Here is a 23611-nt window from a genome sequence, read left to right as displayed (position 1 = left end):
AATTCATGCTTCTTTATTGTTTTAAAACAAATAACTAACTAGGTTATTTATTCCTAGTTAACTTAGTGGGTTCCGGGAGTTATAACCCGTTTATTTTAAGTCCCGTTAAGTCGGGCCCCTTTTTATATACATTGTTTTTTTTCTCAACGTATTTATCCTCCTTTTAATTAATATTAGATTTATTTATTTAATTCCTAATATTTACCAGGTTAGTTTCACCACTAACGGTATTTTACCGTTCATAAATATTAATGTGAGTTGATTACCAAACCCATTTTCGGGGTGTTACATTTTTTTCTTGAAACACAATCTTTTTTCGTCATCTGGACACGAAAGAGTTTTTACCAACGTCGCCCACTCGGGATAAATACCATCTGTGAGATAGTACCCACACTTATACTCCACGTCGTTTGCATAGAATAAAGTATCTGGTGCAACACCGTCTTTGACATCGTCGAAAAGATTCAAGGACATTAAAACTGCAATGTCATTGTTCGCACCGGCCATGCCAAAGTACGCATGCCAAATCCATAAATCTTGAGAAGCGACCGCTTGTAATATTAGGGTAGGACCATCGTGGTCACCACGATGATGTTGCCCTTTCCAAGCGGTCAGACATGCCACCCAATCCCAGTGCGTGCAATCAAGACTACCCAACATCCCAGGAAACCCGTGTATCCGCTGATGTGCCTCGTATAGAAGTGGAATATCGGCGGCGGTTGACATCCTCGAATGTCGGCGGCAGTTGACATCCTCAAATATCGTCTCCCGTACAGAGAGATAACACCTAATAAAATAGTGTTAATAAAAAAAATAACAATGTAAATAAAAAAAATAACAATAAGAATAAACAATATTGTTAATAAAAAAATAATAACGATGTAAATAAAAATAATAACAATAGGAATAAACAATAGTGTTAATTAAAATTACCTTCACAAAAATTTTCAAAATAATCACGACACATTCTTGACGACGTCCTTAAATATTCATCTCACGCATCACTTGCTGTGCCGTACGCTAGTTGCCTATGTCACACCCCCAAAATCCACACGCGGAGTACCACCGCTTGGAGGCGTGACATGACCAGGATCAAGCCACCAATCATATTGAACATATAGATGAATAGTAAAAGTTATCCATCAATACGAAAGGTGCTTATCAAAACCAATGTAAGTAAGTGTAACGGAAGCATTAATGTAAAACCCAACATAAGTATTAATGTTTGAAACGTCATAAGTATTTATTAAGTAATCACGATCCATTTGCCCACAACGACTCGCCCCTCCTTGTGCAAACTCCAAAAGTACCTAAGGTCCTGCAAGGCATGCAGCAGAGAGTCAACAACTAGTTGAGCGAGTTCACAGAGAGTAAATGCGTAATAGTAAGTTCATGAGTATCAGGTGGCTCTACTGGGCCAATATAAGTTTCTATTGGTGGGGGGCTTCCCATGTTATTAACCCACTAGACTATTCGTAACCATAGGTGTTCTACATATCCCGAGAACAGTAATACTTACAGTTTACGTAGGCTTTACGTAAGTATCCTTCACAACCGAGGATAGGGGTACGTGGGGGTTTACGTAGGTTTTACGTAAGTGCCTGACACAACCGAGGCAGTAGTGAGTATCCGTTCACGTAGGTTTTACGTGAGTGTCCTTCGCAACCTGAGGACAGTGAGCAATACAAGTATACGTAGGTTTTATGTATGTGTCCTGCACAACCGAGGACGATGGTATGGTAGTCTAGTAATAGTATCCGTATTGAATCTATTCAACCTTATCCTCTCAATCCCATTCCCAACACCCCGGGAATCCCATGCCTTGGTAAGAGTGTGAACTCACCTTGGGTTGCTCGGCAGATACACAGAAAAGTTAAATCAAGCTATTTGGTGGTCAACCACGTCCTACCATGGTTACCATATAAGTTAGGTTCGTATTCAAGTATAGCCCGTATGTTATACACGTATGGTACACAAGTATAAGCATGGCATGCACAAATATTCATAGCAGTTCAAAGGCAATCACGTAAACAGTCCAAGTATCCGGCCCAATCAGTTGGGCTCGTGACAGTGCAAGTCCAAACAGTGTGCATGTGTAGCTGGTCTCGAGTCGAGACTAGGGATCTCGAGTCGCAACAAAAGGAGGTCTCGACTTGAGCCTAAATCACTCGAGACTAGGTGGTCACGAGTCAGGTCTCGAGTCGCAACGGGACTCGCAATGCAGGTCTCGGGTTGTCATGATCAGGTCGAGATCACACGGTCTCGAGTCGCAATCCGGACCCGCAACCAGGGTCTCGTGTTGTGCTGTTTGTGGTCTCGAGTCAAGACTGTGAGGTCTTGACTCGAAATCTATGTCGCAACTAGGTGTGTAACTGATTTCCTGATTTCCTTAATTCAATCTCAATCAATTCCGTGATTTCAGCTAACAAGTTGGGCAGTTTCGAAAACAGATCAAATCAACAATTAATCCATATTCAAGCATGTTCATAATCATCATCAAGAACAATTGTTTACCCACATGCAACCCCTATCATCGGTTTCATGTGATTAATCAACTGATGGACTAACATGCAACCTAAATCATAATCACCACTCATAATCATCACAGCCGGTTACAATCATATATGCGAACCGATTAATAACAAGAATAATGACAAAACAGTAACCTTCCATCCGGACATCATGTATTCATACAACATACGAATCAAGTAAAAATATCATCAACCAATATTACAACTACAATATTCGGTATCAAGTATTAACAGGTTAACAAACTATTAGACACTAACCGAAAGATAAAGGATCATCCGAATCCAACAGCAAGGATGAGAAGGTTTATTCGGCTGCCTTGGTTCCGAGTCGGTCGAGAGAGAGTTGAGTGATTGTGTGTGTTCTTGGTTGCGAAGTTGTGAGAAGTAGAAACCCTAATAGTGTGTGTACGTGTAAACATATAACCGAGCTAAAGGAAGCGGGCTGAGTCCAAGTGTAATGAGCCGAAACCCTCAATGGGCCGCCCTTGAGATCTCGAGTCGTGTAGGGCCGAAAGGGTTAATGGGATCAAGTGGGAGTTGTGCGGTTCGTGTGATATAAACACATAATGCAAAACACTCACGTAACATGTAACACATATACACATTCAAATATCACATAATCATGCATTCATTCCATTAGTATAGTTCACATAAGCACGTAACGTTACACGAAAGTAGGTACGAAATACGGGTTGTCACATTATCCCCAACTTAGAAAAAATTTCGTCCCGAAATTTGGTACGCACTCACTGAGGAAGCTAGGTAAGTTGTATCGTTCACTGGTTTTTCCTGGGGTGTCACATCCTCCCCCCGTTGATCTGGAATTTCGTCCCGAAATTCCGCAGTAGTAGCTTCAGCCTCAGTAGTGGTTGCATTGGTTCCGAATAACTGGGGATACTTTTCTGTCATCTGGTCTTCGCGTTCCCAGGTGTACTCTGGGCCACGTTTGGAGTTCCAACGAACTCGGACAAGAGGGATTCTCTTGTGTTTGAGGACCTTAACATCCCGGTCCGTGATTTCAACTGGTTCCTCGACGAACTGCAACCGCTCGTCGATGGTGAGCTCCTTCAAAGGAACTATGAGGGTCTCATCTGACAGGCACTTCTTCAGATTTGACACGTGAAAGACATTGTGAACTGCACCGAGTCCAGCTGGTAGGTTTAGCTTGTATGCCACCTTGCCTATTTTCTCAATGATCTCGAACGGTCCGACATACCGCGGATTTAGTTTGCCCCGTTTGCCAAAACGAACCACACCCTTCCAGGGTGAGACTTTAAGTAAAACCCGGTCCCCGACCTGAAATTCCAAAGGCTTTCTACGCTTGTCCGCGTAGGCTTTCTGACGGTCGCGTGCTGCCGCCATGCGTTGTCGTATCTGTGCAATCTTTTCTGTGGCGTCCACTACAATCTCTGGACCCGTAATCTGACTATCCCCCACCTCTGCCCAACAGAGAGGTGACCGGCATTTACGTCCGTACAATGCCTCGAATGGAGCGGCTTGTATGCTGGTGTGATAACTATTATTGTACGAGAACTCCACCAAAGGGAGGTGCTTTTCCCAGCCGTTGCCGAAATCAATAACACATGCCCGAAGCATGTCTTCAAGAGTTTAGATCGTTCGCTCAGACTGCCCATCCGTCTGAGGATGATATGCTGTGCTCATGTCTAACCGTGAGCCGAAAGATTTGTGCATCGCTTGCCATAGCTCTGACATGAATCGCGCATCCCGATCCGAAATGATGGAAGTGGGCACCTCGTGCCTCGAAACAACTTCCTTAAGATAGTCGTCTGCGAGAGTGGAGAACTTATCCGTTTCCTTTATACCTAGGAAGTGTGCAGACTTGGTGAGTCGATCCACGATCACCCATATGGTATCATTCCCACGCTAGGATCTGGGTAGGCCTGTAACAAAATCCATGGAAATTTCTTCCCATTTCCATTGCGGTATCGTGGGTTGCTGAAGTAGACCCGCTGGTTTCTGGTATTCAACCTTGACTCTCGCACAGGTCAAGCACTTGCCGACGTAAGTAGCAATGTGGGCCTTCATGCTAGGCCACCAATAAGTAGTTCTGGTGTCGTGGTACATTTTGTCCGACCCTGGATGTACCGAGTAACGAGACTTGTGAGCTTCATCCATTACCAGCTCGCGTAGACCGCCATAAAATGGGACCCAAATACGCCCCGTTACATAGTAGGCGTCGTCTGCCTTCTGTTCTAGTCGTTGCCTTGAGCCGCGTAGGGCTTCAGCCCTGACGTTTTTTGGTTTCAATGCCTCTGCCTGTGCATCTCGTATCTGTGCAGGAAGGCTAGACTGAATCGTAAGCTGTAGCGCTCGCACGCGCTTAGGTAGTGTGTCTTTTCGACTGAGGGCATCAGCCACAACATTGGCTTTGCCTGGATGGTACTTGATGGCGCATTCGTAATCGTTTAGTAGTTCAACCCATCATCGTTGACGCATGTTCAATTCCTTCTGCCTGAAGATATGCTCGAGACTCCTGTGATCGGTGTAAATTGTGCACTTGGTACCGTACAGGTAGTGTCTCCATATCTTGAGCGCAAAAACAACAGCTCCCAGCTCTAAATCGTGCGTCGTGTAATTCCGTTCATGAATCTTAAGTTGGCGCGAAGCGTAAGCAATGACCTTGTCGCGCTGCATTAACACACATCCCAGACCCTGGATGGATGCATCACAGTATACTACAAAATCGTCCGTGCCCTCTGGCAATGAGAGGATAGGTGCACTGCAAAGTCTATCCTTTAAGTGCTGAAAAGCAGTTTCCTGCGTGTTGCCCCAACGGTAGGTGACACCCTTCTGTGTCAGTAGTGTAAGCGGCTGAGCAATCTTTGAAAAGTCTTTAATAAACCGTCTGTAGTAACCCGCCAAACCCAAGAATTGGCGTATTTCCGTTGGCGTACGTGGTGCAGGCCAGTTTCTGATCGAGTCTACCTTGAATGGATCGACATGGATCCCATCCTTGTTTACTACGTGGCCTAGAAAGTGGACTTCACGAAGCCAGAAGTCGCATTTCGAAAACTTAGCGTACAACTGTTCCTTCCGTAGGAGTTCCAGAATAAGGCGTAGATGCTGCTCGTGTTCCTCCTGACTCTTGGAGTAGATCAGGATGTCGTCGATGAAAACAATGACGAACTTGTCAAGATAGGGTTTGCACACCCTGTTCATAAGGTCCATAAATACGGCAGGTGCGTTCGTTAACCCGAACGGCATGACAAGAAACTCGTAGTGGCCATAACGAGTTCTGAATGCGGTTTTGGAGACGTCCTCATCCCGGACTCTCAGCTGATGATAACCAGACCTCAAGTCTATCTTGGAGTAATAACACGACCCTTGCAACTGGTCGAATAAGTCATCTATGCGTGGAAGAGGATAACGGTTCTTCACCGTTACCTTGTTCAGTTCACGGTAGTCGATGCACATTCTGAACGTACCGTCTTTCTTTCTCACGAATAACACTGGAGCTCCCCAAGGCGAAGAGCTTGGACGGATGAAGCCCTTTTCCAAGAGCTCTTGTAGCTGCTTTGACAGTTCCTCCAATTCTGATGGAGCTAAACGATATGGTGCGCGAGCTATGGGTGCTGCTCCTGGAGCGAGCTCGATTTGAAATTCGACCTGACGATGAGGCGGTAATCCAGGTAAATCTTCAGGAAACACCTGAGGGTAGTCGCGTACAACTGGAATATCCTCCAGTTTCTTTTCCTTCACTGATGCATCTGAAACGAGTGCCAAGATCGCGGTGTGACCCTTCCGCAGACATTTCTGAGCCTTCAAGAAAGAGATGATGCCAACCACAGCACCACTCTTGTCGCCTTGGACTTCGAGAGGTTCTTGACCAATACGGGGAATGCGAATAATCTTCTCACTGCATAAGATCTCTGCCTGATGTTGGGATAACCAATCCATCCCAATAACGATATCAAAACTTCCCAAGACTATGGGAATAAGGTCGATGGAGAAAACTTGACCGGCTAAGACGATACTACAACCCCTGACTATCTGCGTGGCTTCTAAACTCTTACCATTAGCTAGTTCTACGACGTGTTTGGTGTTTAGGGGCGTTGATGTACGTCTTAATAAGTTACCCATTTTCAAAGACATGTAACTTGTATCCGCACCCGAATCAAACAAAGCAGTAACATAAATGTTGTCGAGAAGAAACTTACCCATAACGACGTTGGGATCATTCCTGGCATCACCCTGCCCCAACACAAACGCACGACCCCTTGCCTCGTTGCCGTTGTTGTTTCCCCCGTTGTTGTTGTTGCCATTGCCCTGATTGTTGTTATTGTTGTTGTTGTTGTTCCTGTTCAGCTGAGGACAGTGCCTTTTGAAGTGACCTTCAGCACCACAATGAAAACATCCCTTATTGCCCTGATGCTGATTCTGTTGTGCTTGGGGTTGCTGCTGGTTCAGGTTCGCAGGTCGAGGGCTTCTACAATCCTTGGCCTCATGACCCATCTTGAGGCATCTTTGACAGCGACCCTTGTTACACTGGCCACCGTGGTGTCTGCCGCAGTTGTTGCACTTTGGGAGGTTCCCACGATATCCGCCCTGCCTGTGACTACCAGAAGAGTGCTGACCAGGACTCTGGTAACTGTCAGTCTTTCGCTGCTGAGCCTGAGACTGAACTGAAGCTGATCCCTTGCTGGAATCCCCATCCCATTTTCTCTTACTGTCACTGGGAGTAGCAGGAGTAGCTGAAGTAGTAACGGTAGCAGTAGCGCTGATACGTTTAGGCAGTCTGTTCTGATCCACTGCCTGGTCTGTGATGCGATGAGCGAGGCGTTGAATATCCTGGATGTTGTCAAGATTAGCCGAGGTAACATGGCTCTGGATCTCTAGCGCCAACCCTTTGAGATACAACTCAATGCGCTTAACTGGAGGGTCCACCATAGTTGGACACAGCACGGCCAGTTCGTTTGACCTTTTGGTGTAAGCTTCAATTTCCGATCCAGTCATCTTCAGGTGGTACAACTCATCTTCTAACTTGTGAATGTCTTCCCGAGTGCAGTACTCTCTCTTGATCAGTTCCTTGAAATCATTCCAGGGTGTGGCGTTAGCAGCTGCCAACCCTAAAATCTGAACTTGGGCGTTCCACCAAGTTAGTGCTATTCCTTCTAGCGTGCCAGTGGCGTATTTCACCCTGCGAGCCTCAGGGCATTCACACATCTCGAACACAGACTCGAGCTTTTCAAACCAGTGGAGGAGTCCAACCGCCCCTTCCGTGCCACTAAATGTACTTGGACGACAGTCCATGAAGTTCTTGAAAGTACAGACTGGTTGCTGTGCTGGTTGACCTATTGTGTACGAGTAGGACAAAGTTTAATTACAAGGGCTAGTTTAGGAGTGTAGGATCTAAAGATCCTAGTGTGTGCTTTAACCACAGGATATACCTCCTGCTTGTGCGGCTGCAAGTGCCGCAGCAACTTGAGCTTGAACGAGAGCCTCTAGCTGGGCTTGAGTCATGTTAATTCGTCCAGACATGATCTTCATTGTAAAAGTAGCGTAAGTGAGAATGGTTCGCGAGTAGGGCGATGACAGAAAAAGCGTAAGCACGTAGGTATTCTCATGTAATATAGTCATGTGTATCTAAGCGTAATACGAGCAAAGTTCTATACGTTTCTAGCAAGCAGGTAATAAACATAAACCTTATTACCTAGGATGTTGAGTCTTGCACGTGGAGCGAAGCGTCGTTGTGGATCGTTGAGAGCACTGTTCTGGTTATAGTCTGGTTTTAATAAAACGTTTTCCCATATTAAAACCGAGTTCTCTATAACCAATGGCTCTGATACCAATCTGTCACACCCCCAAAATCCACACGCGGAGTACCACCGCTTGGAGGCGTGACATGACCAGGATCAAGCCACCAATCATATTGAACATATAGATGAATAGTAAAAGTTATCCATCAATACGAAAGGTGTTTATCAAAACCAATGTAAGTAAGTGTAGCGGAAGCATTAATGTAAAACCCAACATAAGTATTAATGTTTGAAACGTCATAAGTATTTATTAAGTAATCACGGTCCATTTGCCCACAACGACTCGCCCCTCCTTGTGCAAGCTCCAAAAGTACCTAAGGTCCTGCAAGGCATGCAGCAGAGAGTCAACAACTAGTTGAGCGAGTTCACAGAGAGTAAATGCGTAATAGTAAGTTCATGAGTATCAGGTGGCTCTACTGGGCCAATATAAGTTTCTATTGGTGGGGGGCTTCCCATGTTATTAACCCACTAGACTATTCGTAACCATAGGTGTTCTACATATCCCGAGAACAGTAATACGTACAGTTTACGTAGGTTTTACGTAAGTATCCTTCACAACCGAGGATAGGGGTACGTGGGGGTTTACGTAGGTTTTACGTAAGTGCCTGACACAACCGAGGCAGTAGTGAGTATCCGTTCACGTAGGTTTTACGTGAGTGTCCTTCGCAACCTGAGGACAGTGAGCAATACAAGTATACGTAGGTTTTACGTATGTGTCCTGCACAACCGAGGACGATGGTATGGTAGTCTAGTAATAGTGTCCGTATTGAATCTATTCAACCTTATCCTCTCAATCCCATTCCCAACACCCCGGGAATCCCATGCCTTGGTAAGAGTGTGAACTCACCTTGGGTTGCTCGGCAGATACACAGAAAAGTTAAATCAAGCTATTTGGTGGTCAACCACGTCCTACCATGGTTACCATATAAGTTAGGTTCGTATTCAAGTATAGCCCGTATGTTATACACGTATGGTACACAAGTATAAGCATGGCATGCACAAATATTCATAGCAGTTCAAAGGCAATCACGTAAACAGTCCAAGTATCCGGCCCAATCAGTTGGGCTCGTGACAGTGCAAGTCCAAACAGTGTGCATGTGTAGCTGGTCTCGAGTCGAGACTAGGGATCTCGAGTCGCAACAAAAGGAGGTCTCGACTTGAGCCTAAATCACTCGAGACTAGGTGGTTACGAGTCAGGTCTCGAGTCGCAACGGGACTCGCAATGCAGGTCTCGGGTTGTCATGATCAGGTCGAGATCACACGGTCTCGAGTCGCAATCCGGACCCGCAACCAGGGTCTCGTGTTGTGCTGTTTGTGGTCTCGAGTCAAGACTGTGAGGTCTCGACTCGCAATCTATGTCGCAACTAGGTGTGTAACTGATTTCCTGATTTCCTTAATTCAATCTCAATCAATTCCGTGATTTCAGCTAACAAGTTGGGCAGTTTCGAAAACAGATCAAATCAACAATTAATCCATATTCAAGCATGTTCATAATCATCATCAAGAACAATTGTTTACCCACATGAAACCCCTATCATCGGTTTCATGTGATTAATCAACTGATGGACTAACATGCAACCTAAATCATAATCACCACTCATAATCATCACAGCCGGTTACAATCATATATGCGAACCGATTAATAACAAGAATAATGACAAAACAGTAACCTTCCATCCGGACATCATGTATTCATACAACATACGAATCAAGTAAAAATATCATCAACCAATATTACAACTACAATATTCGGTATCAAGTATTAACAGGTTAACAAACTATTAGACACTAACCGAAAGATAAAGGATGATCCGAATCCAACAGTAAGGATGAGAAGGTTTATTCGGCTGCCTTGGTTCCGAGTCGGTCGAGAGAGAGTTGAGTGATTGTGTGTGTTCTTGGTTGCGAAGTTGTGAGAAGTAGAAACCCTAATAGTGTGTGTACGTGTAAACATATAACCAAGCTAAAGGAAGCGGGCCGAGTCCAAGTGTAATGAGCCGAAACCCTCAATGGGCCGCCCTTGAGATCTCGAGTCGTGTAGGGCCGAAAGGGTTAATGGGATCAAGTGGGAGTTGTGCGGTTCGTGTGATATAAACACATAATGCAAAACACTCACGTAACATGTAACACATATACACATTCAAATATCACATAATCATGCATTCATTCCATTAGTATAGTTCACATAAGCACGTAACGTTACACGAAAGTAGGTACGAAATACGGGTTGTCACATTATCCCCAACTTAGAAGAAATTTCGTCCCGAAATTTGGTACGCACTCACTGAGGAAGCTAGGTAAGTTGTATCGTTCACTGGTTTTTCCTGGGGTGTCACATCCTCCCCCCGTTGATCTGGAATTTCGTCCCGAAATTCCGCAGTAGTAGCTTCAGCCTCAGTAGTGGTTGCATTGGTTCCGAATAACTGGGGATACTTTTCTGTCATCTGGTCTTCGCGTTCCCAGGTGTACTCTGGGCCACGTTTGGAGTTCCAACGAACTCGGACAAGAGGGATTCTCTTGTGTTTGAGGACCTTAACATCCCGGTCCGTGATTTCAACTGGTTCCTCGACGAACTGCAACCGCTCGTCGATGGTGAGCTCCTTCAAAGGAACTATGAGGGTCTCATCTGACAGGCACTTCTTCAGATTTGACACGTGAAAGACATTGTGAACTGCACCGAGTTCAGCTGGTAGGTTTAGCTTGTATGCCACCTTGCCTATTTTCTCAATGATCTCGAACGGTCCGACATACCGCGGATTTAGTTTGCCCCGTTTGCCAAAACGAACCACACCCTTCCAGGGTGAGACTTTAAGTAAAACCCGGTCCCCGACCTGAAATTCCAAAGGCTTTCTACGCTTGTCCGCATAGGCTTTCTGACGGTCGCGTGCTGCCGCCATGCGTTGTCGTATCTATGCAATCTTTTCTGTGGCGTCCACTACAATCTCTGGACCCGTAATCTGACTATCCCCCACCTCTGCCCAACAGAGAGGTGACCGGCATTTACGTCCGTACAATGCCTCGAATGGAGCGGCTTGTATGCTGGTGTGATAACTATTATTGTACGAGAACTCCACCAAAGGGAGGTGCTTTTCCCAGCCGTTGCCGAAATCAATAACACATGCCCGAAGCATGTCTTCAAGAGTTTGGATCGTTCGCTCAGACTGCCCATCCGTCTGAGGATGATATGCTGTGCTCATGTCTAACCGTGAGCCGAAAGATTTGTGCATCGCTTGCCATAGCTCTGACGTGAATCGCGCATCCCGATCCGAAATGATGGAAGTGGGCACCCCGTGCCTCGAAACAACTTCCTTAAGATAGTCGTCTGCGAGAGTGGAGAACTTATCCGTTTCCTTTATACCTAGGAAGTGTGCAGACTTGGTGAGTCGATCCACGATCACCCATATGGTATCATTCCCATGCTGGGATCTGGGTAGGCCTGTAACAAAATCCATGGAAATTTCTTCCCATTTCCATTGCGGTATCGTGGGTTGCTGAAGTAGACCCGCTGGTTTCTGGTATTCAACCTTGGCTCTCGCACAGGTCAAGCACTTGCCGACGTAAGTAGCAATGTGGGCCTTCATGCTAGGCCACCAATAAGTAGTTCTGATGTCGTGGTACATTTTGTCCGACCCTGGATGTACCGAGTAACGAGACTTGTGAGCTTCATCCATTACCAGCTCGCGTAGACCGCCATAAAATGGGACCCAAATACGCCCCGTTACATAGTAGGCGCCGTCTGCCTTCTGTTCTAGTCGTTGCCTTGAGCCGCGTAGGGCTTCAGCCCTGACGTTTTCTGGTTTCAATGCCTCTGCCTGTGCATCTCGTATCTGTGCAGGAAGGCTAGACCGAATCGTAAGCTGTAGCGCTCGCACACGCTTAGGTAGTGTGTCTTTTCGACTGAGGGCATCAGCCACAACATTGGCTTTGCCTGGATGGTACTTGATGGCACATTCGTAATCGTTTAGTAGTTCAACCCATCGTCGTTGACGCATGTTCAATTCCTTCTGCCTGAAGATATGCTCGAGACTCCTGTGATCGGTGTAAATTGTGCACTTGGTACCGTACAGGTAGTGTCGCCATATCTTGAGCGCAAAAACAACAGCTCCCAGCTCTAAATCGTGCGTCGTGTAATTCCGTTCATGAATCTTAAGTTGGCGCGAAGCGTAAGCAATGACCTTGTCGCGCTGCATTAACACACATCCCAGACCCTGGATGGATGCATCACAGTATACTACAAAATCGTCCGTGCCCTCTGGCAATGAGAGGATAGGTGCACTGCAAAGTCTATCCTTTAAGTGCTGAAAAGCAGTTTCCTGCGTGTTGCCCCAACGGTAGGTGACACCCTTCTGTGTCAGTAGTGTAAGCGGCTGAGCAATCTTTGAAAAGTCTTTAATAAACCGTCTGTAGTAACCCGCCAAACCCAAGAATTGGCGTATTTCCGTTGGCGTACGTGGTGCAGGCCAGTTTCTGATCGAGTCTACCTTGGATGGATCGACATGGATCCCATCCTTGTTTACTACGTGGCCTAGAAAGTGGACTTCACGAAGCCAGAAGTCGCATTTCGAAAACTTAGCGTACAGCTGTTCCTTCCGTAGGAGTTCCAGAATAAGGCGTAGATGCTGCTCGTGTTCCTCCTGACTCTTGGAGTAGATCAGGATGTCGTCGATGAAAACAATGACGAACTTGTCAAGATAGGGTTTGCACACCCTGTTCATAAGGTCCATAAATACGGCAGGTGCGTTCGTTAACCCGAACGGCATGACAAGAAACTCGTAGTGGCCATAACGAGTTCTGAATGCGGTTTTGGAGACGTCCTCATCCCGGACTCTCAGCTGATGATAACCAGACCTCAAGTCTATCTTGGAGTAATAACACGACCCTTGCAACTGGTCGAATAAGTCATCTATGCGTGGAAGAGGATAACGGTTCTTCACCGTTACCTTGTTCAGTTCACGGTAGTCGATGCACATTCTGAACGTACCGTCTTTCTTTCTCACGAATAACACTGGAGCTCCCCAAGGCGAAGAGCTTGGACGGATGAAGCCCTTTTCCAAGAGCTCTTGTAGCTGCTTTGACAGTTCCTCCAATTCTGATGGAGCTAAACGATATGGTGCGCGAGCTATGGGTGCTGCTCCTGGAGCGAGCTCGATTTGAAATTCGACCTGACGATGAGGCGGTAATCCAGGTAAATCTTCAGGAAACACCTGAGGGTAGTCGCGTACAACTGGAATATCCTCCAGTTTCTTTTCCTTCACTGATGCATCTGAAACGAGTGCCAAGATCGCGGTGTGACCCTTCCGCAGACATTTCTGAGCCTTCAAGAAAGAGATGATGCCAACCACAGCACCACTCTTGTCGCCTTGGACTTCGAGAGGTTCTTGACCAATACGGGGAATGCGAATAATCTTCTCACTGCATAAGATCTCTGCCTGATGTTGGGATAACCAATCCATCCCAATAACGATATCAAAACTTCCCAAGACTATGGGAATAAGGTCGATGGAGAAAACTTGACCGGCTAAGACGATACTACAACCCCTGACTATCTGCGTGGCTTCTAAACTCTTACCATTAGCTAGTTCTACGACGTGTTTGGTGTTTAGGGGCGTTGATGTACGTCTTAATAAGTTACCCATTTTCAAAGACATGTAACTTGTATCCGCACCCGAATCAAACAAAGCAGTAACATAAATGTTGTCGAGAAGAAACTTACCCATAACGACGTTGGGATCATTCCTGGCATCACCCTGCCCCAACACAAACGCACGACCCCTTGCCTCGTTGCCGTTGTTGTTTCCCCCGTTGTTGTTGTTGCCATTGCCCTGATTGTTGTTATTGTTGTTGTTGTTGTTCCTGTTCAGCTGAGGACAGTGCCTTTTGAAGTGACCTTCAGCACCACAATGAAAACATCCCTTATTGCCCTGATGCTGATTCTGTTGTGCTTGGGGTTGCTGCTGGTTCAGGTTCGCAGGTCGAGAGCTTCTACAATCCTTGGCCTCATGACCCATCTTGAGGCATCTTTGACAGCGACCCTTGTTACACTGGCCACCGTGGTGTCTGCCGCAGTTGTTGCACTTTGGGAGGTTCCCACGATATCCGCCCTGCCTGTGACTACCAGAAGAGTGCTGACCAGGACTCTGGTAACTGTCAGTCTTTCGCTGCTGAGCCTGAGACTGAACTGAAGCTGATCCCTTGCTGGAATCCCCATCCCATTTTCTCTTACTGTCACTGGGAGTAGCAGGAGTAGCTGAAGTAGTAACGGTAGCAGTAGCGATGATACGTTTAGGCAGTCTGTTCTGAGCCACTGCCTGGTCTGTGATGCGATGAGCGAGGCGTTGAATATCCTGGATATTGTCAAGATTAGCCGAGGTAACATGGCTCTGGATCTCTGGCGCCAACCCTTTGAGATACAACTCAATGCGCTTAACTGGAGGGTCCACCATAGTTGGACACAGCACGGCCAGTTCGTTTGACCTTTTGGTGTAAGCTTCAATTTCCGATCCAGTCATCTTCAGGTGGTACAACTCATCTTCTAACTTGTGAATGTCTTCCCGAGTGCAGTACTCTCTCTTGATCAGTTCCTTGAAATCATTCCAGGGTGTGGCGTTAGCAGCTGCCAACCCTAAAATCTGAACTTGGGCGTTCCACCAAGTTAGTGCTATTCCTTCTAGCGTGCCAGTGGCGTATTTCACCCTGCGAGCCTCAGGGCATTCACACATCTCGAACACAGACTCGAGCTTTTCAAACCAGTGGAGGAGTCCAACCGCCCCTTCCGTGCCACTAAATGTACTTGGACGACAGTCCATGAAGTTCTTGAAAGTACAGACTGGTTGCTGTGCTGGTTGACCTATTGTGTACGAATAGGACAAAGTTTAATTACAAGGGCTAGTTTAGGAGTGTAGGATCTAAAGATCCTAGTGTGTGCTTTAACCACAGGATATACCTCCTGCTTGTGCGGCTGCAAGTGCCGCAGCAACTTGAGCTTGAACGAGAGCCTCTAGCTGGGCTTGAGTCATGTTAATTCGTCCAGACATGATCTTCATTGTAAAAGTAGCGTAAGTGAGAATGGTTCGCGAGTAGGGCGATGACAGAAAAAGCGTAAGCACGTAGGTATTCTCATGTAATATAGTCATGTGTATCTAAGCGTAATACGAGCAAAGTTCTATACGTTTCTAGCAAGCAGGTAATAAACATAAACCTTATTACCTAGGATGTTGAGTCTTGCACGTGGAGCGAAGCGTCATTGTGGATGGTTGAGAGCACTGTTCTGGTTATAGTCTGGTTTTAATAAAACGTTTTCCCATATTAAAACCGAGTTCTCTATAACCAATGGCTCTGATACCAATCTATCACACCCCCAAAATCCACACGCGGAGTACCACCGCTTGGAGGCGTGACATGACCAGGATCAAGCCACCAATCATATTGAACATATAGATGAATAGTAAAAGTTATCCATCAATACGAAAGGTGTTTATCAAAACCAATGTAAGTAAGTGTAGCGGAAGCATTAATGTAAAACCCAACATAAGTATTAATGTTTGAAACGTCATAAGTATTTATTAAGTAATCACGGTCCATTTGCCCACAACGACTCGCCCCTCCTTGTGCAAGCTCCAAAAGTACCTAAGGTCCTGCAAGGCATGCAGCAGAGAGTCAACAACTAGTTGAGCGAGTTCACAGAGAGTAAATGCGTAATAGTAAGTTCATGAGTATCAGGTGGCTCTACTGGGCCAGTATAAGTTTCTATTGGTGGGGGGCTTCCCATGTTATTAACCCACTAGACTATTCGTAACCATAGGTGTTCTACATATCCCGAGAACAGTAATACGTACAGTTTACGTAGGTTTTACGTAAGTATCCTTCACAACCGAGGATAGGGGTACGTGGGGGTTTACGTAGGTTTTACGTAAGTGCCTGACACAACCGAGGCAGTAGTGAGTATCCGTTCACGTAGGTTTTACGTGAGTGTCCTTCGCAACCTGAGGACAGTGAGCAATACAAGTATACGTAGGTTTTACGTATGTGTCCTGCACAACCGAGGACGATGGTATGGTAGTCTAGTAATAGTGTCCGTATTGAATCTATTCAACCTTATCCTCTCAATCCCATTCCCAACACCCCGGGAATCCCATGCCTTGGTAAGAGTGTGAACTCACCTTGGGTTGCTCGGCAGATACACAGAAAAGTTAAATCAAGCTATTTGGTGGTCAACCACGTCCTACCATGGTTACCATATAAGTTAGGTTCGTATTCAAGTATAGCCCGTATGTTATACACGTATGGTACACAAGTATAAGCATGGCATGCACAAATATTCATAGCAGTTCAAAGGCAATCACGTAAACAGTCCAAGTATCCGGCCCAATCAGTTGGGCTCGTGACAGTGCAAGTCCAAACAGTGTGCATGTGTAGCTGGTCTCGAGTCGAGACTAGGGATCTCGAGTCGCAACAAAAGGAGGTCTCGACTTGAGCCTAAATCACTCGAGACTAGGTGGTCACGAGTCAGGTCTCGAGTCGCAACGGGACTCGCAATGCAGGTCTCGGGTTGTCATGATCAGGTCGAGATCACACGGTCTCGAGTCGCAATCCGGACCCGCAACCAGGGTCTCGTGTTGTGCTGTTTGTGGTCTCGAGTCAAGACTGTGAGGTCTCGACTCGCAATCTATGTCGCAACTAGGTGTGTAACTGATTTCCTGATTTCCTTAATTCAATCTCAATCAATTCCGTGATTTCAGCTAACAAGTTGGGCAGTTTCGAAAACAGATCAAATCAACAATTAATCCATATTCAAGCATGTTCATAATCATCATCAAGAACAATTGTTTACCCACATGCAACCCCTATCATCGGTTTCATGTGATTAATCAACTTATGGACTAACATGCAACCTAAATCATAATCACCACTCATAATCATCACAGCCGGTTACAATCATATATGCGAACCGATTAATAACAAGAATAATGACAAAACAGTAACCTTCCATCCGGACATCATGTATTCATACAACATACGAATCAAGTAAAAATATCATCAACCAATATTACAACTACAATATTCGGTATCAAGTATTAACAGGTTAACAAACTATTAGACACTAACCGAAAGATAAAGGATGATCCGAATCCAACAGTAAGGATGAGAAGGTTTATTCGGCTGCCTTGGTTCCGAGTCGGTCGAGAGAGAGTTGAGTGATTGTGTGTGTTCTTGGTTGCGAAGTTGTGAGAAGTAGAAACCCTAATAGTGTGTGTACGTGTAAACATATAACCGAGCTAAAGGAAGCGGGCCGAGTCCAAGTGTAATGAGCCGAAACCCTCAATGGGCCGCCCTTGAGATCTCGAGTCGTGTAGGGCCGAAAGGGTTAATGGGATCAAGTGGGAGTTGTGCGGTTCGTGTGATATAAACACATAATGCAAAACACTCACGTAACATGTAACACATATACACATTCAAATATCACATAATCATGCATTCATTCCATTAGTATAGTTCACATAAGCACGTAACGTTACACGAAAGTAGGTACGAAATACGGGTTGTCACAGCCTAATTGTTGTTGTACACTTTTGTATTCCAGAGAAACCAACTTTGTGACTTGCACTTTCTCTTTGCGTGAAAAAAGGGAATTCGCCCGCAAGATCATTAGAAATTTTAACGAACAGACGTTGGCTCATACGAAACCTACGGTTAAACTGACCATCATCGTACAAGGGATTTTCACAAAAATAATCTTGCACTAGACGTTCATGAGCATCTAACCGATCCCGTTCAAGAGGTAGTTGTCTGGTACACAATGTAGAGGATTGGGCTTCTTCTGGCAAATAATTAATCATCTCCTACGTAATTGCGATAACCATATCGTCAAGAATACCGTCGGATGAAGAGTTCGAAGAATGGGATGACATTTTTTAGTTGTGATTGGTGTGTGTTTTAGTTGTGATTGGTGTGAGTTTTAGTTGTGATTGGTGTGTTATTTAGATTGGGAGAGGTTTATATGTATATTTGAATTAAAAAGTCTTTTTTTTTAAATCGAACGTTGGCAAACACCTCGATCCCCTCAATTTCCTCCCGTTACCACCATGGAGCCCTTGGTATAGCGCCCCCTCCTAACTCTCTCGGTGTGTAGGTATAGCGCCTAGGGGTGCTATAGATGATGATCTGGCCTGAGTGGCGCTCCCACACCCTCCGGCCTAAGGAGAGTAGGAATCAAAATTGAGTAGGGCTGTTCACGAGCCGAGCAGAACCGAGCAAGGCTCTGCTCGAACTCGGCTCGAATTTAAACCGAGCGGCTCTGCTCGGATCGAATTTAATGAAACGAGCAAAAATCGTTGCTCGAACTCGCTTGGTTTACAACCGAGCAGCTCGATTTTGCTCAGTTTCGCTCAGTTTCAGTTTCAAATTAAAAAAATGGTATAAAGATTTCAAATTTAAAGGTCATTACCGTGAATCATTCACCAAAATCCAATCAAGTTACATAATAAGTTCACCAAAATACATAATAAGTTCACCAAAATACGAACATAAAACTGATTATTTCAAATACAAAAAAAAAAGAAACATCTTAACACTAAAGCAACATATAGCGTCTTCATCAGCAAAATCCCATCTTCATTAGCAAAATCCTTCTAAAAGATTGACAAATATAACCTGTCAAACCAACCAATTAAACACAACTAGTCAAAATATTTTAAAACGGGTCAAATAATAAAATATGGACAAAAATACGTTATAATCAAGGCTGTAAATTGTTCATAATCTAGATATATATTACAGAAAAAAGGTAAAAAAAATACCATTCTATTCAAGTGCTTGTACCACATCCATCTGGAATCAACACTTCAATCTCCAAATTTTCTTCTTCGTCCGCACATTGCTACGCATTAAAAGTTGATAAAACTTAAGTGCATAAAGTATAAGAATATAAATGAAAAAATAATATAATAAAAAGGTTACCTTTAATGTTTTAATGGTTGCTTTTGAGCCGGACTTTAACCAATCACTTCCACAAACAAGAAGTTCCACCATTTCCTTTGAAAGAGAGCTCCGATAGTCGACCAATATGCGTCCACCAGCACTGAAAGCTGATTCCGATGCAACAGTTGTGATCGGAATGCTAAATATATCTTTAGCCATCCTGCTTAATACAGGAAATTTGCTACAATGTTGGCTCCACCATTTCAACACATCATATTTTGAATCATCCACACATTCATCATTTGGCTCGTCCATATACACCTCAAGTTCAGTTTTTTTTCCAGTTTCAACAGGTCTACGTTTGAGGAAAGCATGAAAATCATCTACATCTTGAGTCGGTTCGTTAGAAGATGTTGAAATATTTGAGTGACTCATGGAAGCCTTAGATGCCATGAATGTATTATGATACTTTTTAAAAAGAGATTCTAACTTGGTTTCTACATCTTCAACCCGCTTTAAACATTCATCTCCTACATACAACTTATCAAAAGTCCATTCAACCGACAACTTCTTATAACGGGGATCTAAAATAGAAGCAATGCACATTAGGACCCCGATTTCACCCCAATACTTATCAAACTTCTCATACATAGGTATACTCATTTCCTTCAAGAAAGAATCATATGACATGAAAGCATTACTTATCTCTCTTTTCACCTTATATATTTCCGTGAGAAACAAGTTAGTAGTTGGATATGTTGAACCTGAAAAGTGAAAAAAAAATATTTGCTTTTAAACAAACATGTAGCAACTTTAATTTTTTAAGAAACAAGATTAAAATATATACCTGGAAACATTTCAGTAGCTTTTAGAAAAACTGCTAACAGCTTGCAAACCTTTTCAGCACGAGTCCATTCATCATTTGTGGGGCACCATACATAGTTAGAATCTCTCGCTGCATAACCTTCAAAAGCTCGTTTGTAGTAAATAGCCGAATCAAGCATCCGATGAGTTGAGTTCCACCTAGTTTTCACATCGATACAAAGCGAACGCCGAATGTCGATACCAATGGACACAGCTATTTCACCAAACTTCTTTAAACGTCCTGTAGACTTTTTCAAGTACTTCACACCTTCTCTAACTTTTGAAGTACACGATTCTATAGTACCCAAACCATCTTGTACTACCAAGTTTAGAATGTGAGCACAACATCTAATATGAAAAAACAACCCCTGAAAATGTAATTTGTTTTTCACTTGGAAGTTATGCATCAGAATAGTGGCTGCCCTATCGTTGTTACTTGCATTGTCTAAAGTAATGGTACCTATCTTGTCTTGAATACCCCACTTTATAAGACATTCTAAGATAGCATCTGATATAACCTCACCACTATGGGGTGGTGCAAGTTCATTGAAACCAATAATGCACTTATTCAACTTCCAATCACAATCAACAAAGTGGGCTGTTAAACACATGTAACCAATTGTCTGGTTTGATGTCCAACAATCGCTTGTAAGTGGTATCATATTCACCTTTCTCAACATCTTTTTTATCCTTTCTCTTTCTCCTTCCACCACCTTTATACAATCTCTTCTGATTGTTGCCCTACTAACTCTTTGAAATAAAGGATTGTTATACTTTAATAACTGATTAAACCAATGATACTCGACAAATGAAAAGGGCAGTTCATGCATTATTATCAACTTTGCAATCATTTCACGACACTTCATTTGATCATAAGCCCTTTTTGTCTCAGTCCTGAATAAACTATTTTCACCATCTTTAGCAACTGGCTCAAAGTTGATGAACCCTGTTTTTTTACCTGTCAATCTTTTGTATACAGGACAATCATTTCGAAGATGTCGCACCAAACTTGATGTGGTGCTCGTGTCGCCTTTTACGAAAGTATGCTTACAATGTATGCATTCATGTTTTTTTACCATTTTTCCTTTATACAAACCTTCAACCTCAACAAAATGTGGATGCACATCAGAAGCATTCTTTCGCTTTCGTTTTTTACCTACGGGCGACACTCCATCGTCCTTATCTAATAACCCATCATCTAGCTCAATATTATCTTCATAATCTAAATCAACATCAACAGTCTCCATTACATCTGGTTCCTTATTACTCGACATTCTACAAACATGATACATAAATTAAGTTAAACAAAGATTAAGTACTAACAAACTGAAAATTACCAGGATAAAAAGATTGCCGAGGATGAAGAAACAACGCCGTACGTGCGGCTCCGCTGCTCCGCTGCTCCGTTGCTCCCCTGCTCCCCTGCTCCCCTGCTCATGGATGATGGCGAATGGTTTAGATCTAGGGCAAAAGAACGCCTGTGCTCTTTTCAGTATTTTGTTGCGTTAATTTGTTAAAATTAGGGCAAAAGAAGATTTATGAATTAGTGCCAATTTAGGGGCTTAGGGGTGTGGGCTTCACATTTTGGGCTAACTATTATTTGAGCTAAATACAAAATATTAATCCATAAATTCAATAAAATAATAATTACAAGAAATAATATATTACATATATATATATATATTAAAATATAAAGTATAAAAAATTCGAGCCGAGCCAAGCCGAGCGGACCTTTGCTCATACTTGGCTCGTTTTTAAATCGAACCGAGCGGATTGGCTCGCTTACAATCGAGCCTAAAACTGAGCGAGCATTTACCGAGCAAATGTGAGCGAGCGACGAGCGAGCGGCGAGCGGCGAGCAGTTTGCCCAGCCCTAAAATTGAGTCACAAAAAATACCAATTCTTTCCTCAACCACTTCACCACTACTACATTAGCAACTAATCATTCTATTTATAGTGCATATAATATAATGAATGAAACTTTGATACCATTTTTTGTTTTGTTATTACAACAAATAACTCTACTTCTAAATAATAGCTTGAATTATGTATCTATCTACAAGTTTGTCAGAAAAAAATATATCTCATTTACATATCTTAACTTCCACTTTTGAGAATAGTGTACAAGTTTAACGCCATATTGATTTTAGCAATGCTACGTCTGTTACTTTATGCACTATGTTTAGTTATGTAATCATTCATTTTATAGGAGAATATAACTTTTGTACCATTTTTTGTTTCATTAATATTCAATGAAAGCTAATTATGTTTTTCGAATGGGAAAATACTGAATACACATTAAAAAATAGGACAAAATTCGTTGGAGACGGGGAAGAATCTATATATGATAAAAAGAAAACTCAATGAATAGTGATTTTTTTAATAAAAAGAAAACTCAATGAATAGTGATTTTTTTAATTCTTTATTATGTGATTTTTTTTATATTAAGTAATACCCTATATTCATTTATTAGACTATGGGATATGGACGAGGGTTGGGGCGTGGGTTAGGTACAAATGCCCAAGTCACCACCCCAGGTGGGCTTGGGTTTCGGCGTGGCCCCTTGGGCGGGAGTTTCAGCCCGGGCATTGGGCATGCCTAGCGGCCCTCCGTAACCGGCTCTCATTGGCTGGGTTGGCTAGGCCATAGCGGCTAGGTTTAAATTTTAAAAAATAACCGTTTGGCCAAGCCAAACGGTTCATCCAAGTCACTAAAAAACCCCTCAACACCGTCTGTCCACATCGCTACCCCAACCTGTCACACCCCCAAAATCCACCTGCGGATAACACCCGCTTCGAGGGCGTGACTGACCAGGATCCAGCCACCAATTATACTGAATAATTAAATTGATAACAAAAAGTAATACTTACTAACCGTAAGATTTGCAAATATCAAGTTCAGAGTTTAAAGTTTTAAGTTCAAACAGTAATAAGTAGCGGAAGCACAAGTAGAGCAGTTTAACAAAGTTCGTATTTCAAAATAAGGTAACACCCAACACAAGGGTGGACAGACACTACTCGTTCCCAAGCAGCAAGCTCCTTCGTCACTGGTTACCTGCAAAGCATGCAGTAAGGGGTCAACAATAATGCTGAGTGAGTTCACTAGTGGTCCAGTTTTAGTTTACCAAAAACTTGAGTTGTTTAGATAAAACATTTATAATCACGTTGTGGGGAGCTACCCCACCTGTAAGCTCACTAAACTGTGGATACCGAAACTGTTGACGGAATATAAATATTCGTGCCCCGAGTCAATGTCTATCATCATTGACCATGTTGCAAGGTCTACTAGTTCACGCCCGATTCCCCCGGTCACGGTGTGAGGTTGTCAAACCTAATAGCGCTATCAACTAATAACCCGTTCGCCCCCGGCGATTAATCGGTACTGTAAGCAGGGACTTAAAGTGATAGAGTTTCGTTTAGCATGGCTAGTTGTGATTTATAAATAGTATCCAAACGTATCTCCCCCGGAGATAGTAATTACCCATTCTGTTTTCCCCCGGAGTAATGGGTCAAAAGTATTTTC

At 43.8% G+C, this 23611-nt stretch overlaps 1 protein-coding gene across 1 annotated transcript; it reads right to left on the bottom strand.

Annotated features, from left to right (window-relative positions):
• Positions 1-285: 285 nt before the first annotated feature.
• LOC110919481 (zinc finger BED domain-containing protein RICESLEEPER 2-like) lies at positions 286-21527 on the bottom strand. The gene is made up of 6 exons (XM_035985488.1): positions 21469-21527; positions 20073-21364; positions 19265-19989; positions 19127-19184; positions 19037-19067; positions 286-787 (listed from the first exon to the last, which is right to left on the bottom strand). Exons 1-6 carry the CDS (start codon positions 21525-21527, stop codon positions 286-288), a joined length of 2667 nt encoding a protein of 888 aa, XP_035841381.1.
• Positions 21528-23611: the final 2084 nt, after the last annotated feature.

Source organism: Helianthus annuus, chromosome 16 (assembly GCF_002127325.2).
Source record: "Helianthus annuus cultivar XRQ/B chromosome 16, HanXRQr2.0-SUNRISE, whole genome shotgun sequence".
NCBI lineage: Eukaryota > Viridiplantae > Streptophyta > Magnoliopsida > Asterales > Asteraceae > Helianthus > Helianthus annuus.
This window is presented reverse-complemented; position numbering and strand designations above follow the sequence as displayed.